At 41.5% G+C, this 16,813-nt stretch overlaps 1 protein-coding gene across 1 annotated transcript in view; it reads left to right on the forward strand.

Moving 5' to 3' along the window:
* The first annotated feature begins 3,126 nt into the window (after nucleotides 1–3,126).
* Nucleotides 3,127–16,813, forward strand: part of LOC120564712 (NACHT, LRR and PYD domains-containing protein 3-like) — a 29,980-nt gene continuing 16,293 nt past the window's right edge. Inside the window, exons 1-5 of the mRNA XM_039809903.1 lie at nucleotides 3,127–3,185; nucleotides 5,977–6,119; nucleotides 6,653–6,821; nucleotides 8,140–8,298; nucleotides 10,005–10,153. Coding sequence (XP_039665837.1) covers nucleotides 5,983–6,119; nucleotides 6,653–6,821; nucleotides 8,140–8,298; nucleotides 10,005–10,153 — 614 coding nt within the window. The 5' untranslated portion in view covers nucleotides 3,127–3,185; nucleotides 5,977–5,982. The remainder of the gene's footprint in view (nucleotides 3,186–5,976; nucleotides 6,120–6,652; nucleotides 6,822–8,139; nucleotides 8,299–10,004; nucleotides 10,154–16,813) is intronic.

Consider the following 16,813-nt stretch of genomic DNA (forward strand, 5'->3'; position numbering starts at 1 on the left):
CACAGTTTTATGAATGAGGCCCCAGGACAGTGAAATTAGACCTGTAACAATTAAATTGTGTAATTGCAATATGTTTTTAGTGATTGCTGTTTCTTTGTTTAACCGCAATATTTGCTAACATTAGCTAAGGTCCTAAAGGGTATGACTGTTGATGGTTTTGTCAATATGTTCATTTAATGCTACATTGTGTAAGAATTTCTCCTATCTAGCGGTGAAATTGTATATGACAACGAACTGAATATTACTTTCTAGCCCTTCCCATTCCGAGCGTGTTTTTGCTCCATACTGGAGGGTAATTATACGGTGGCCAAACCCGAAATTAGCTCTTAGTATGTCCATCGTTTACACGCAGCTGTTCTAGCCACTCCAATATTAACTTTGGTCTTTTTGCTTTGCCTGTCACGTTGTCATTTTAATTCTCTTTTTCGCTTCCCTGGCGAGTAATCTCCTGGCTGGCATTCGTCACGCTGCCACTGAGTTTAAAAGCGTGAAAGGTGGAGGTATGTCCCTCTTTGGCTAATGTATTTTAAAGATGGAGGTGCAACATGGCGGCCATCATTCGAGCGACTCGCTCGTACAGTACGTATTCCTAATTATTCTGAATGTCAGATTCTACGCTTACGAGAATACTTTGATTAGTTGGTGGAAGTAATTACACATGAATGAGCACATATTTGTGAAAGAACAAAGGGATTTTTTATAAAAATCAACTAAACAAATTACAGAATCTAGGTTTAAGAAAACAATACAATGTTTTATGAAAAAAGAGGTGTGTTTTACTTCATAGACTGTGTACCTGTGTTCGACTAAAGGAGACAGTTATTTTGTTATGGTTCTCTTCATATTTGTTAAGTAGAAGTTTTTTCTGTGGCTGTTGGCCCTTATATGTCTGATTTCGCTGCCTTATCATGTGGGGTGCCCCAGGGTTTGGTTCTAGGACCGATTTTATTCTCCATTTATATGCTTCCTCTTGGACACATTATCAGTAAATTTAAAGATATTTCACATCACAGCTATGTGGATGACATAGTTTGATACAGGATGATACAGAAACATTTGGAATTGTTACAGCCCAAGTGAAATATAATGCAAAAGTCTAGTTAGAACTACAGCATGGATATTCCTCAACCAAAAATGAATCTAAATGATAATGAATATATTAAGTGCTGTTTCCTGTGACCAGAAACATTTTGGTCTATATTCATATTCATAAGATCACATAACAAGAAATCCAAATGATGATAATAATTCCTCCTTTACTCTACATTGCATATGGAATGTACTGTATAAGAAAGAAAGATTGACAGATCCAGGATATGTTTCTGGGGATGAAGGGATATTCTTTCTTACTGAGGGAATAATCACACTGCTATGATACATAAAACTCTGGAATATAGACTAAATACAATATGAGTAATTGACTTATGTTAGCTTTTAAAAGTGGAGCCCAGGAAACATGTGACATTTGTTTCTCAAGTATATGAAAAATGTGACCAAAACATAAAGCTTGAAGTTCATTTTGTGTAGAAATTCCTCTGTGAAGCTGTTCCAGGAAACTGTCCTTTCCTCCATGATTTGTTTACTTTGTGAGAACTGAAATCCAGAAACTTTCTGTACAACCTCTTATTCCTGACACTTCAGTCCCCAAAAGCTTATGTAACGCAGCAGCAACATCCGCACTCGGGTGTATTTTTAGACTTTTAAGAGTAAAAAAAATACACAGAGAGTCGAGGCAGAGGAAAGCAGGGACCTTGTAGAGCACATGCCGTCAAACTCCCTGGGGAATCCATGTGTCTGACTCGATGCTGGGAGCAAGATGTAGGGGTCAAAGGTCAGTTCTCACAGGAAACAGAAGGAAGTGGTGTTTGTGTTCACATACTGTAACCCAGCTTTTTCAACAACAATGGCCACAGCTTTGGGTACACCAGTCAAATGAAGTTAATGAACCCGTTGTGTTGTCCTCGGGTCAAATTTGACCCGTTTTCAAAGTTTTCTACATCAGAAATATGTGTTTCTTTCAACCAAATTGCCCAAAAATTTCACGCAAGCATGGATGTATGTCGTATGGGTTCCATACAACGTTCTTCGCAGGTACAATTAATGATTACTTTCATTATTTATAGGCATACCCCATCTCTAACCTCAAATTTCTAGATTCTGTTTACCATTCAGCTCTTAGATTTATAACTGGGGACCCATATGGCACTCATCACTGTGTTTTATATCAGAGGATGGCCCTTCCTCTCTGTCAGACAAGATCAGCCCCTTCACCTATTTATCTTTAAGATGGTGTTACAAAAATTGCCCCCCTACCTGTCATGACTCCTGAGTCAAAGACACCATACTCAAAACACTCGCTCTCAGGATTGACGTACACTTTCTGTCCCTCCAGTTAAAAGTAATCTTGGAAAGACAGCCTTAAGATATTTTGCCCCATTTTTCTAGAATAATTTACAGAGTAATCTAAAATTGGATGCACTAATACCAATGGGTCGATTCAAAATTTTGAATAGAGACCTCATTCATTCGGCGATACACTGGTAAGAGCTAATGGCATTTAACCACGTATTTAGTTACTGTATTGTGTCAAGAATTAACTTAATTTAATATGTGGTGTTGCAAATATTCCACAAAAACAGGTTCCTTCCCAAGACTATTTTGCAGAGCCACCGTCGCTGCGGCCACAGCTTTGTGCCACCCACGACTTTGATTGGCTTAAAGAAATGCAAACAACCCAGAAAGTTTTTTTCTCCTTTGCTTGAATGTATGTGTGGACTAGCCAGTCCTTCCTCCACAGCGCTCTGGAGATAGAGCTGGCAATTTGAGACTACAGAGAAACTGACGCAATATTTTGCAAAAAGTATCAAAAGTCGAAAGACTCGATACACTTACACATATCATTTCGAAGGAACTGATACTATGAAAAGAGTCAGTCTGTCCATCAATACAGAGCAAAACCTGAAAGAGGCAGTAATGCAACATTGTGAATGCCCAACTGCCGTAAAGCCTCAAAGAAGAAGAAGAAGAAGAAGCAGCAGCTCAAGAAAAAAACATCTGAGTAAGCATCCTGTCAGGAATAGAGCTGCTCGGCAGCTGGGGAGTAGTCGGTATTGTCGGTTCCGGGGTCTGGCTGGTTTGATGAGTTGATGGAACAAGTGGCGAATAGAAGGGTCCTGTTTACTCAGGTGAGTAGATCTTGAAACCACTTATTTTGTCTGTATTTTTGAGTACTTTCACCTCCCAAATAGTACACTTGTTAAAAATAAATAATAAAAAGTCTTTTATTAGCTGTTTTTTTTCTACTTATTTATGTATCTGTAATTTATGTATTGTTTTTTAATGCCTTAGGTGTTTCCTCACTTATGGTGGCGTTTTCTCAGCTCGGTTCCTGTTTTTAATGGATTCATTTTTGTCGATTTAGGGATGGGTGGGTGAATGGGGCCGGGGGGAGGGTATCGTGTTATGTGTGTATATCTGTGTGTGTATTGTATATATTGTATGAAGAACTTTGTGCTACATTGACATGTATGAAAAGTGCTATATACACAAATGATTGAGTGATTCATTGAAAAATACTTGAAGCATCAGCAGTACAATTTTGCAATGGTACGAAAGACAAAGGCTACTGACTGTGAATGTGTCGTCTATTACCAATATATTCTGAAGAAAAAAAACGTGTGCAATTTAACATCATTTTAGTGCATTCTGGAAATATGAAAAACGTATACTAGCTATATTTTCTAAAAGCATTTGAGTATACTTTCATGCGCTGAAAATAAGCACACTGACTTTGTGTTCAATTACAATCATTTCAGGTGAACTAAATGCGTTAAAGTTGTATTTTAGGTATACCTTAATATATTTAAATTATATTTGGTGGATATTTTTACAAAAATAGCACATTTTCCTATAATTAAACTAGGAGTATCATTATACATGCCATCATACAATGTCAAATATTTCAAAATGATCTGCAAAATTGTCTGATTTTAAAACATTTTACCATCTACACAATATTTGAAACATTGGATCAACAAAAGTTATTTATTTGAACTATTCAAAGATACAGTTATTAAAGCCGCCAAAATGAAAAAAGTGTCTTTAGCCAAGTTAAGCTGAACATTACATACAAAACTTGCATACAAAATTCACATTTCTGACAGCAGCATGAGTTAATGACTACAGATATGTTGTGCATTATTTCTCCATAATTCACCCTGGAAAAGATTTTGCTGCAACCACAAAAATGAAATACAAAAAACTATTTTCAAATTAAATAAAAACGGGTGAAATGTATTTCTGTACAGCGTTGTTTGTACTGATGGACACATTGGTCGGCAGAGTTAACCTAAGAGCATATATTCATACAAACACAAACCAAAAACAGTTCTTTTTGTTTTTGCCCTTCTTTCATTGCATGATCTCAGAATGACTTGCTGCAGTGAACACACCCCAAACAGAATGAGTAAGCAATAAATAAGCAAAGTGAGTTACTCTGGGTGTGAGGCCATTAACAGTACAGCTGCTCCCATTGAAAAGTGAAGTGAAAGCTTCTGGCAACATGAGTCATGACCTGATATCAAGTGTTTTCTGACATCATTATCTTTGAGAGTCTATGTGTCTACAAAAGTGAGGCTACTGGAAAAAAGTATCCAGTCTTTTGGATTTTGTCAGGTACCGGTTATTGCATCAACTTGAAGAGTTGATGTTTTCGTTCTTTTCGGCTTTTTCCAGTCAGAATTTTAAGTTCTGAGAACATCCCTCTTAAAAACTAACATGCACAACTTGATTAATTATACCATTTTTAGTTTTTTTTTTAAATTTGTATTGAAGAAGTACTCTAAGCCTTTTAGCTTTTTTTGAATTTATTCAAATCCTAATTGATAGTTTGGATATTTCAGCATACATGTTTCAAATGTATTTTATATCTTGTATGTAGGGTACTACACAAGAAGGTTAGTCTGGGGACAACCTTCGCCCACAGGAATAGCTTAGAATGTGTAGAATCTATTGTGAGTTTGGGTACAACTTTCACACAGAAGAACTGGAGCCAGGAATGTGTGAATCTATTAGGAGCATCTGCCATAAAAGGTGCAGTATAAGAGTAAACTGGTGCACTTTCATAGATATCTTGAGATGTGTGAGCACAAAGAGTTTAAAAGGAATCCATTTTGATATACATGTGGGTCACCCTTGGGCAGACGTGTCTGTACGCTCACTGTTGTCCCAGTGTCATGAAAGTTTGTTCACTGTTTGAATAAAGCTGCATTTGATTTGTACTCATCGGACTGGTCGTCATCTTTGAGGGCTCCGAACATCATTTCTGAGTTATCACCCGATTACACTATTCAGTTATTTATTATTAACGACATTACTGACAGCATATTAAAGATTTTTTTTAGTTCGGCCCATGTTCCATCCACTAAGCTCCAGCTCCTTCAGCAGCAAACTGTTGCACCCTCAATGCAACAAGGAGCGCTACCACAGGTCCTTTATTCCTGCAGCAGACTCTTTAATACAGAGATCTTCAACAGGGGGTTCGGGGCCCCTAGGGGGGTCCTCAGAGTTACTGCAGGGGGATACTTCACACATCTTTAACGTTAGACAGTTGCATCCGAGGGGGATAAGTAGGTCAAAAGTTTCAAAGAAACTCCTGCACACTGTCTACAGTAACCTGTTTATTTGCAACTTTTGAAAGAATTTTTTGGGATCTGCTGTAACAAGGTAATTTCCACAGTGTGGGATTAATAAAGTCTATTTTATCTTATGTTAACGTGGAGGGGGGCGGTCATTATGACATATACTGCAGCCAGCCACCAGGGGGCGAGCGACCCAGATGTTTTGGCTACACTTAAACAGTCTGTGAAGCAATCCTGGTTTGACTAAGTGACTGATAAGATCTTCTTTATTTTAGAGGAACAATGCATTCTTTTGGCCTGTAAGGGTTTAGTTATCATGATTAATCTCCTCCTCCAGTGAACTATGGAAATGTGTGTTGATGACTCCAGCCTGGAGCGCTGGGAGGTGATTGGCTCTGGGGGTTTCGGACAAATCTACAAAGCCAGGCATTGTCGGTGGGCCTGTGATGTGGCCATTAAACTGCTTCGTCATGACGACGGGTAAGTTGGTTACAATATTAAATTCTGTTTATAATAAAGTTGTGTAAATCTAGAGCTGTAACAATTCAAAATTTTGCTGTGCAATTAATTGTCTCAGAAATAACTGCGATTAACAATTTCATTGTCCCTTTCAGTTAAATTTAAAAAGATTTATTAATGTATTAATTAAAAAAATATATTAAAGTTATGAATGAATTTTCAGTATAAATCTTTTGTTATGAATCACGAATCCACTGCCTATAAAATATACCACGGCTATTTATTATCATAAAACATTTTGTCTATCTGTATCCTCCCCATGTTATTTTTTTTTGCTATGAACGTGTCAAGTGCCAACAACTAACAATTGAAAAAATAATAAAAATATATAGTATGACCAATAATCACTTATATAATTACAATTTGCATATCTAAACAAAATCAACAATTCATTATTAAGTCATACGCCTTAAGACCTTAGCTAATAAAGAAACTGTGTACTTTGTAATAATGGTTACAGGCCTATCTGAATCACTCATTATGCAAACACACAGGACCAATGCGTCTTTGCTACGTGAGATCGACATGATGCGCCAGGCGAGCAGCCCGCATGTTATTCGCGTCCGAGGGATCTTCAAGGGTCGACCGCCCCACTCTGGCCCATCAACGCAGCTTGGCGTGGTAATGGAGCTCATGGAGAGAGGATCACTGGCCACCCTACAGGTAACCAGCGGTGGAAGGAGTACTCATATCTTTTACTTAAGAGTAACCTAACAGTTTTAGTCTGATTTTATCCTGATATACTCTTTCCTGTTCACTGATTAGGTTCCTATTATTTTCTCTGATCAACAACTTTTAGTGTCTCCTGTGTTAATTAAATCGGTCTGCCTTTGGTCTAGCTTAGTGTTAAAAACAAAGTATTTTACTTTGGTCACTGGGAGTGAGACCTTTTGTTCAGAGCCCAGGTTGGCTCCAGCAGGATTCACACCTCATTTAACCCATGTGCTGTCTTCACATCGACCATGAAATTTTGGATTTTTCAAAGTTTTTATTTTATGTTTTTGTGGGGTTTTATTTTATTTTTTTCGGGGGGGTTTCAAACTTTTTGTTTCAACAATTTTAGAGTTTTTTTGTCTGATGTTTTGTCGCTTTTTCCAATGTTTTTGGTGCTTTTTTGACATTTTTGATGTTTTCTTACTGAATTTTTGAAGTTTTTATCATTGTTTTTGTAGCTTTTTTCAACATTTTTGACACTTTTCCCAATATCTTGTCACTTTTTGTTTTTACATCTTCGGCCCATATTTCGATGTCCCATATTTCTGATATAAAAAACTTGGGTCAAATTTGACCTGAGGACAACACGATGGTTAAACAAAGGACCATTTTTCTTTTAGATAATTTTTTGGGGCTTTTACCTTTATTATAGCGACAGTGGATAGATACGAAAGGAGGAGAGAGATGGAGGGGTGACACGCAGCAAAGGGCTGCAGGTCGGATTCAAACCCGCTCTGCTGCAGAACTCAGCCAACATGGGGCGCACGCTCTTAATGGGTGAGCTAGAGGCCGCAACGATTAGTCAACTCATCCATTAGGCGGTAGACAAAAAAAATCATCGGCAAATATTTTGATAATCGATTAATTGTTAAAAGTAATCGTTTACACAAAAATGGCAAAACATTTTCAGCCTCTCACACATGTAAGTTTCCTGCTCTTTTCAGTTTTATACCATATTAAAATTAATATCTTTGGGTTTTGTACTGACTAAACAAGACATTTAAATACTTGGACTTTAAGAGACTAAGATGGACATTTTTCAAAATTTTCTGACATTTTATAAACGATTAATTGAGAAAATGTCAATGATGAATTTAATCGCAAGGTGTAGCCCTATTGTATTTGAATTATACAGTATACGAAAATATCATTTAATAAAACAGCTGGTTCCACACTTTTGAATAGTAGTGTAGAAAGCAAATGCGTAGCTCACTATGTCACAATCTCCACTATTTGTCGATCTGTAACTACGGAAACAATCTTACAGGAGGCCTTGAGTGAAACTCCACCACCCTGGCCGCTAGTCTTCAGACTGGCTCACCAAGTGGCTCTGGGTATAAACTTCCTCCACAGTCTGCCCCATCCCGTGCTCCACCTGGACCTGAAGCCCCCCAATGTGCTGCTGGACGACTCTCTCAATGCAAAGGTAGTCTCGCATTGCCAGACCTTCTCCACAGCGCTGCGTAGGAAGGTCTGGCTAGTCCACACAGTATTCCAGGATGGGAGAAAAACATGCTCTGGTTTATTGGCATTTCTTTAAATCAATCATTATCTTAGGCTGCTCTAAGCACCGGACGAAGCAACGTTACCTCTGCAAAATAGCCTCAGGAAGGAACTTGTTTTGGTGGACCATGTGTACGTTCAAAAGTAGTTTTAGTGGTGCAAAAGAAAACTCAGATTGGACAGATAGTCTAGCTAGCTGTCTGCATTTACCCTGCAGAGATCTGAGGAGCAGTTAACTACAGCCTACATTTACAACTTTTTTTTTAAAAACTAATTCTTCTGCTACGTTTACACCTCTCATTCCCCCTGCTCTGGCGTTTCCCCTTCTCATTCCCCCTGCTCTGGTGTTTCCGAGCCCCTAATCCGGAGACATTTGGAAACACTTCTGACCCGTTTTGGTTTGGAATCTGCGGGGTTGTGTTGCAGTCTCAACAGCCGCAAACGGAGACCTTTGGCAAAACCAACACTGACGTCAATGTTTCTCTGGCTGATTGGGTATTGACGTCTCGTTCTCTGAGACTAAGCTACTAACGTTACTATAGTAACTGCCAGCAGCAGGCGGAGTACACATGCTGACATCTGTTTACCCTGGCACACGCATGCCCAGTATACGAGATTGTTGCTCAGATATGAGATATGGGCATGTTCATTTGAACAGAGATTAGTTCTTCTACTGGAGCTAAAAACACTTGTGTACAGAGTTCGCTCTTGGCTCAAGACTCTGCTTAAAAAACCAAAACGTAGCAATGTAATTGTAGCCATAGTCCTCATAAATCCACCGGAGTTGAGAATGCCAACACAAAGAAAATTTAAGTTGAGGGACATCCGGCTGAAATGAGGGACATCCGGCAGAATTTCAGTCGGCAGTGGAGCAATCGTGGAAATAAAATGTCGTTAATAAAGACTACGGTGGGTCCCAGGCTTTTAGGGGAGGCTGGGACTCATGCCATTTTATTTTGTTATAATAGTTTTGACACTTTATGGAGACGAAAAAGCATACAGACGCCGTTTTCCCAAAAATGTTGCAACTTGATAATAGGCAGAACTGACATTTGGTGAAAGGGTTTTACTCTTAATAAACGTGGCCAGATCTGGTTGGCCAGGTGAGACTGATGGGGTTAAATCTTAAAACATTTACGGGAAAAGGCAAATAATAAAAGATTGATCTCCGGATTTTATGAATTGATATCGAAGCATTCAAATGAAGATGTTTTAAACCCACATTTGTACATATTGTGCATATTCACACTTTTGTGTAATTTTGCACTCAAAGTAAAATATTTTACAATCATATCAAATGGAAACATTTATGTAATTTGTTTTGCAGCATTACTAATAACTTGAAAAGTGTAATAAAAGTTCTGGGTAATTTTTTGGACAAAACATACTGTTTCCGTCTTTTATGTCCTCAATGAATCACTGGTCAATTGATCGGCTGTACTTGTATGAACTGCAAAACATATTTTATAAGCGCTTAGTATGTTTTGTGTGTAAAAATCTTGATAAACGTAACTAAGGTGGTCAGATAAATGCAGTGTAGTAGAAGAAGAAAGTGGCATTAAAAGAAAATACTCAAGTAAGGTAAACCCCCCTTAGCCTCTTTCCTCTGTTTGCTAATTGTCTCTGCAGCTTACAGATTTTGGCCTTGCCCGGATTTCCTGCAGCGTCTCACGGGTTTCCAAGAAGGATGATGGAGAGGGAGGGGGGACGGTCAACTACATGCCACCGGAGGCATTTGAATTATTGTACAAACCCAACCGAGCCTCTGATATCTACAGGTAAGAGCATCAAACCAGCACTTAATAAGACTGTTTTATTCATCATATAGTAAATAATAACACAGACAGACAGAGACAGACATGCGGATCGACCGACTCACTCACACATGCTGTCGAACCAAATTTTAGATTAACAGACTTTACATGATCATACAGATCTAGTTTTGACTTTTGTTACAGGTAAAATAAAAATTGCTTGTAGTAACAATAGTAATAGTACAATTGACCATAAGCTAGTATGATTAAACATATAGCAAGGGTCATTTATCAGCAGCAAGCACTTTTGAAGTGTCACTAAGGGTGCTCTCCCACCTGAACAGTTTGGTCCGTTTTAAGCGAACCCTGGAGCGTATCATTGGATAATCCGGTTCATTTGGGGAGATGTAAAAGCTTATAACTCTGGTCCGCTTGAAAAGGGGTCTCAGTTTGCTTGACAGGCTACTAGATTTTGCTTCACTTTAGGGGAGAACACAATCCAATCCAAATATAGAAAGTAAACCAAAACACATTATTTATAATTTATTACTCAATATGTAAGATTATAGTTTTTTAATTAAAAAAAATAATTTCTTTACTAAAAAACTAATTTGGATACTCGGTCCAATAGACAAGCGACATTTTCGACCATGTGACATCTCTTTACAATGTTAGGTGCACTTGAGAAAGTGCAGTGTGAACGCTAACTCCAACTTTTCCTGAGAGCGGACGCTGGCGCGTTTTGGCTGCCGCTGCTCACCTGGCCTGCTGTATGTTTGACGTTGTTTGTGGATTTTTAGTCTATGCTTTCCACTGCTCATCCTATCGGACTTTAACGTGCATGGACGCTGTTCCAGATTGGATAATTAATTCCCCAAAGAGACTTTTTCTTACTCACCTACAAGCTTGGACAGCCCCAGTTGCACCATCTCCTCCAGCCTAACTCGGACCCTCTTCTGCCCTGATCAACAGATTATCCCTCGGCGTGAGGGTGTGTAAATCTCCCCTTCCTCACTGTTGTATGCTGAGTTTATCCGTTTGGGCAATTGGCTACCAAGGTTTTCAACTTGGCTGTGAGTCTCAGAGTGGCCCGAGATTTATAGTGACTTAAAATGCATCCGTTTCCGACTCTCGCCGTTTTATGGCTACTGTGGATTTTTATTCCTACCAGTGACTTTTTTATTGCATCACACCAGAGTATGACCTTATCGTACTCTGTCAAAGAACTCTGCAATTTAATGTCGCCGTCCCTCCATCTGCCCGCTAAGGTGTACAAGCTGTGTACCGCCCTTGGCATCTCTTGCCAGCGAATTTGTTATGTGCATCGAGGAAGCTGTCGCAATTTCCTTACACGTCCCGGTAATTCCGATGACACCATCCCCACAGTCGTCTTTATGCGGCCCGCTGGCTTCTCACCTAGGCATCACACAAATGGAAGTGCTGACTACCGAAATCTTCTCCTGCTCTCCTCGCCTGCTCCCGAATTCCCAGTGACTCGGATTCCTGTTCACTTTGCTCCTCGTCCCATCTCTGCCAAGACTGTTCTCCTCCGTGGCGGAGTGGATTTGGTGTGTCTCCGTTCCCTTCGTTTTGATGGACATGTCTCCACTAGATCAACTCGAATTTCACCTGTTAAATTTCCCCTTATTAATGCCCGTTCTGTAGCCAACAAGACATCTATCCTAAATGACGTCATCACATCTCATGAGCTGGAATTTCTCTTTGTGACTGAAACCTGGCTTAGTATTGGTGATTTAATGATTTATGTCCTCCCCAATGGGGTTTCCTAACTTCCCTGAGGATCTCAGGTCGTGGTGGTGGCCTACCTACAGTCTTTAAGAATGTATTTAACTGCAAAATCCTTCCTGTAAATACCTTCACTTCTTTTGAAGTTCAACTGTTCTTACTTGTAAACTGTCTCCAACCCCCCCGTCATGTGCACTGGTGTACAGACCCCCCAAAGCTTCATACATGATTTCTCTGACTTCCTGTCTTCTATGGCCAATCTGACAAGATGCCAATTCTTGGTGACTTCAACATTCATGTCTGCTGCCCAACTAAACCGATGGTGAATGAATTTTTAGCACTACTCAACTCTTGTAACCTGACCCAATCAGTATGCGGTCCCACTCGTGTCAAGGGCCACACACTGGACACGTCCTGTCATTAGGGATATCAATTGACAAATTTGAAATCACTAATGTTGCCATCTCTGATCACTTTCTGATTGAGTTTGAAGTTTCCGGGCCTTGCCCTCCCTCTGCCCCTCCCCCCTCTCACACTTTAGCCCGTTCCATTAGTTCAGCTACAGCCTCTCATTTTTCTGACTCTTTTAGGCTTGCTCTCCCCCTTAGCCTCTCTGCCGACTTGTCACCATACACTAATATTGATGAGCTTGTCTCTATTTTTAACCTGTCGTGTACTGACACATTAGATCAGATAGTCCCCTTAAAATTAAAACGTTTCAAGTCAAACACCTCAACCCCCTGGTTGAATAGCTCCACACAAGCTCTCCATCAAGCCTGTAGACAGGCAGAATGGAAGAGGAAAAAAAGATACAGTTGTGTTCAAAATTATTCAACCCCCCCAATGCTGTAAATGGCTTTAGGGAATTTAGTGTACATTTGTAATTGTATTCATAATGAAATCCTACAAGGACTTCTTAAAGAACCATATGCAACTAAAATGACATCAATTGGTTTTGTAATACAGTAGTAAATGTTTATTTTGTGAATTCTTCATTGACACAATTATTCAACCCCTTAAAGACTACCACTCTGAAGAACAGAGGTTCATTGAAGTGTTTTCAATCAGGTATTGAAAACACCTGTGGATGTCAGGGAGCAGCAATAAAGCCTAATAAGCACCAATTAGGCAGCTTTAAAATGACTGTGATACTCAGCTCCTTCTAGACATTTACTGGTGTGGTTACAAACATGGTGAAGTCAAGAGAATGGTCCAGGAAGACAAGAGAAGAGGTGATTACTCTTCACAGGAAGGGCAATGGCTATAAGAAGATTGCAAAGATGTTAAACATACCAAGAGACACCATAGGAAGCATCATTCGCAAATTCAAGGCAAAGGGCACTGTTGAAACGCTACCTGGTCGTGGCAGAAAGAAGATGCTGACTTCGACTGCTGTGTGCTACCTGAAGCGTAGAGTGGAGAAAAGTCCCCGTGTGACTGCTGAGGAACTGAGAAAAGATTTGTCGGATGTAGGTACTGAAGTTTCTGCTCAGACAATACGGCGCACCCTGCGTAATGAAGGCCTCCATGCCAGAACTCCCAGGCGCACCCCCTTGCTGTCTCCAAAGAATAAGAAGAGTCGACTGCAGTATGCCAAAAGTCATGTGGACAAACCACAGAAGTTTTGGGATAGTGTTCTGTGGACTGATGAAACAAAATTAGAACTGTTTGGGCCCATGGATCAACGCTATGTTTGGAGGAGGAAGAACAAGGCCCATGAAGAAAAGAACACCTTGCCTACTGTGAAGCATGGCGGGGGGTCAATCATGCTTTGGGGCTGCAGGTACTGGGAAGCTTCAGCGTGTGCAAGGTACCATGAATTCTCTTCAGTACCAGGGGATATTGGATGACAATGTGATGCAGTCCGTCACAAATCTGAGGCTTGGGAGACGTTGGACCTTTCAACAGGACAATGATCCCAAGCATACCTCCAAGTCCACTAGAGCATGGTTGCAGATTAAAGGCTGGAACATTTTGAAGTGGCCATCGCAGTCACCAGACTTAAATCCGATTGAGAACCTCTGGTGGGACTTAAAGAAAGCAGTTGCAGTGCGCAAGCCTAAGAATGTGACTGAGCTGGAGGCTTTTGCCCACGATGAATGGGCGAAGATACCCGTAGATCGCTGCAAGACACTTGTGTCAAGCTATGCTTCACGTTTAAAATCGGTTATAACTGTAAAAGGATGTTGTACTAAGTACTAAGATTGAATGTCACTTGGGGGTTGAATAAAACTGATAATAATGTGAGCACAGAAAAGACATTTGTGGTTATTTCATTATGAATGTTATGTTATGTTATATTTGTCTGACCTACACGTGCCTCTTTGATTTAATTGTAAGCAGGATGACTGAATGATCAAAATCAATGTCAAACCGGCCAAAACAATCAATTTCAGTGGGGGTTGAATAATTTTGAACACAACTGTAGTTTTAATACATTGGATAAATTCCAATCTGGCTTCAGAGCCCTCCCCAGAACAGAATCTGCCCGACTCAAAGTTTATAATGACATCTTACTTACCATTGACTCTGGATCATGTGCATTGCTCATCCTAAATGATGAACACAAAACAACCCAAGAAGGGTGCAGGAAGGACAAAAGGACAACGGGGCTAGGGAACTGAAGAAGGTGGGCAGCAGGGAACTGGGGACAGCGGAGCTTGGGGACAGAAAGGCTGCGGTCAGCTAAGCCCGGGGTCCAGGACTGTGAACCACAGCGAATGTGGAAACCCTCAGATGGCCGAACAGGACAACGAGGATTCTCAGGCGGCCGAACAGGACTTAGAAGGAAGCAAAACCCCGGGGGGCCCCCCGAGGAGCCGCCAAGGGGGGCCCGGGGGGGCCCAAAAAAAAGGGGGGGGGGGGGGGGGGCGCGCCGGTTGGCGAGGATCACCTCAGGAGACTGAGCAGGACAGCGAAGGCTGAGTCCCTCGGGAGGACGGACTGAGGTCTGCGGCGAAGACGAAAACCCTCTGGAGGCCGTCGGCGATGAAGGGGATACCCTTCAGGCGGCCGAGCACGAAGGTAGACTGCCTCTGGCGACCAAACAGGACATCGAAGACTCTCAGGCGACCGTCGACGAAGGGAAAACTCTTCGGGAGGCCAGTGGCGAAGGCAGAATCCTTCTGGAGGCAGAACGGCGAAGGGTGACTCCCTCTGGAGGCCAGGCAGGGTCAGCTGGGCTGGAGCCAGGCGACGGGTCAGCTGGGCTGGAGACAGCTGGGCCAGGGTCCTCCAACAAGGCAACAGGATCAGTAACGGGAAACAAGGCAAAACACTGGGGACAGGAGTCTCTGGGAAGCTGGGCACCGGCAAAGTGTCTTGGGCGCCGAGGAACGGCACAGTCTCTTGGGCGCCGAGGAATGGTACAGTCTCTTGGGCGCTGGGGACTGGCAAAGTCTCTGAAGTGCCAGGCAACGGCACCGTCTGAGGTGTTGGGCAACGGACAACAGCACAATCCCAGAGGTGTCGAGAACCGGCACAGTCTCTGGGGCCACGGTTAACGAAGGCACTGGGAGACTAGTCAGCTGAGGCTCTAGAAGACTGGTCAGTGCAGACTCTGGGAGAACGGTCAGCGCAGACTCTAGGAGAACAGTCAGGTTCCGGAAGCCTGCTCGTTGTGGACTCTGGGCTGCTGTACACGACGGGCTTGGGATCGCTGGAAATCGAGGACTCAGGACTGGAGAGAGGTTGACACTGGACATGGCATCAGGAGCCATGTTGACCCTTACTCAATCTATGGCCTCCACGAGTTCCAAGGAATATAGCCAGGCAGGTCCCTACAAAAGACTGCTTGTAGAGGTTGCCCGCAGAACAGCCGACAGACAGGAGTTCAGGGGAGATGTTAGCAGCTGTGCTGGACCTTTCTCCTCCAGCTAGAAAGCTGGCTGCTTTGGCCTCCTCAGTCTGTCTAGCACACATAACATATTGGAATAAAGTTGTAACCGCTGCTTGGAAGCAGTTTGCTACTTTTAATTAAATCTAAATTCCCAGGCCACACCAACACAGCAAGAAATGACCAGAAGAAGTATAAGTATGTATACACATACATACATACATACATACATACAATACTTTTATTACTATTAAAAGTTAAGTTTAAAACAACCTTAAAATAGTATCTCAAGGAAAAACCCAGGAGACAATTAAACCCATGGATCATTCAACACTCTGTCCCAGGGTGAAAGCCTATCCAAGTTCAGTCCAGACTGGAGTTAGCTCCGGGTTTTCCTCTGCCGCCAGCAGAGCATGTTTCGCTCCCACGGTGCTTCGAATAGTCCGTTCCGAATCCAGAAGTCCGGGAACAGGAATTCCGGGGTGCCGCTCTGCTTCTGTCAGTAAGGAAATTATAAAATCAATTGCAGCCCGATCCTAGTCCGGCAACTTTAAAACAGTGTCAGGTGATTAGAGTGACGACTTTCCTTTATTAAACAAGGACCACTTCCCTTCAGTACGAGTTTTGCGAGCGTTGACCTTGCAGAGTCTAGGAATTGGCTCCAGCAGGGCACAGGAGATCCAGCCAGCAGCGACACCGAGAGAACAGAAGCTCAGCAATCCAGTCTAGCCACCGATCTAGCCTCCTTTTATTGGGAGTGGTCTGATCAGCTGGCACATCAGAGCTGATGTGAACGGGGTTCTACAGGTGTGTCAATTAGTGTTTGTTGATGCAGTTCGTGAGAGAGGGGAAAGATAAATGGTCCACAGCAACATATAATAACTTAAAATCACAGCAAACAATAAGAAAAACCACAGCAAACAATATAAGAAAATCACAGCAAACAATATAGGAAAATCACAGCAAACAATATCAGAGTTTTAAAGCAAAAATAAATAACAAGTATACAAAATAAACTACGCTCATCAATCACACTGCTCCACTTATTTTATATTATATGACAAAGTCACAAAAGAGTGTGGCTCTCCTCCAGGTTGAGAAAT

The sequence above is a fragment of the Perca fluviatilis genome, chromosome 8 (genome assembly GCF_010015445.1).
Source record: "Perca fluviatilis chromosome 8, GENO_Pfluv_1.0, whole genome shotgun sequence".
Taxonomy (NCBI): domain Eukaryota; kingdom Metazoa; phylum Chordata; class Actinopteri; order Perciformes; family Percidae; genus Perca; species Perca fluviatilis.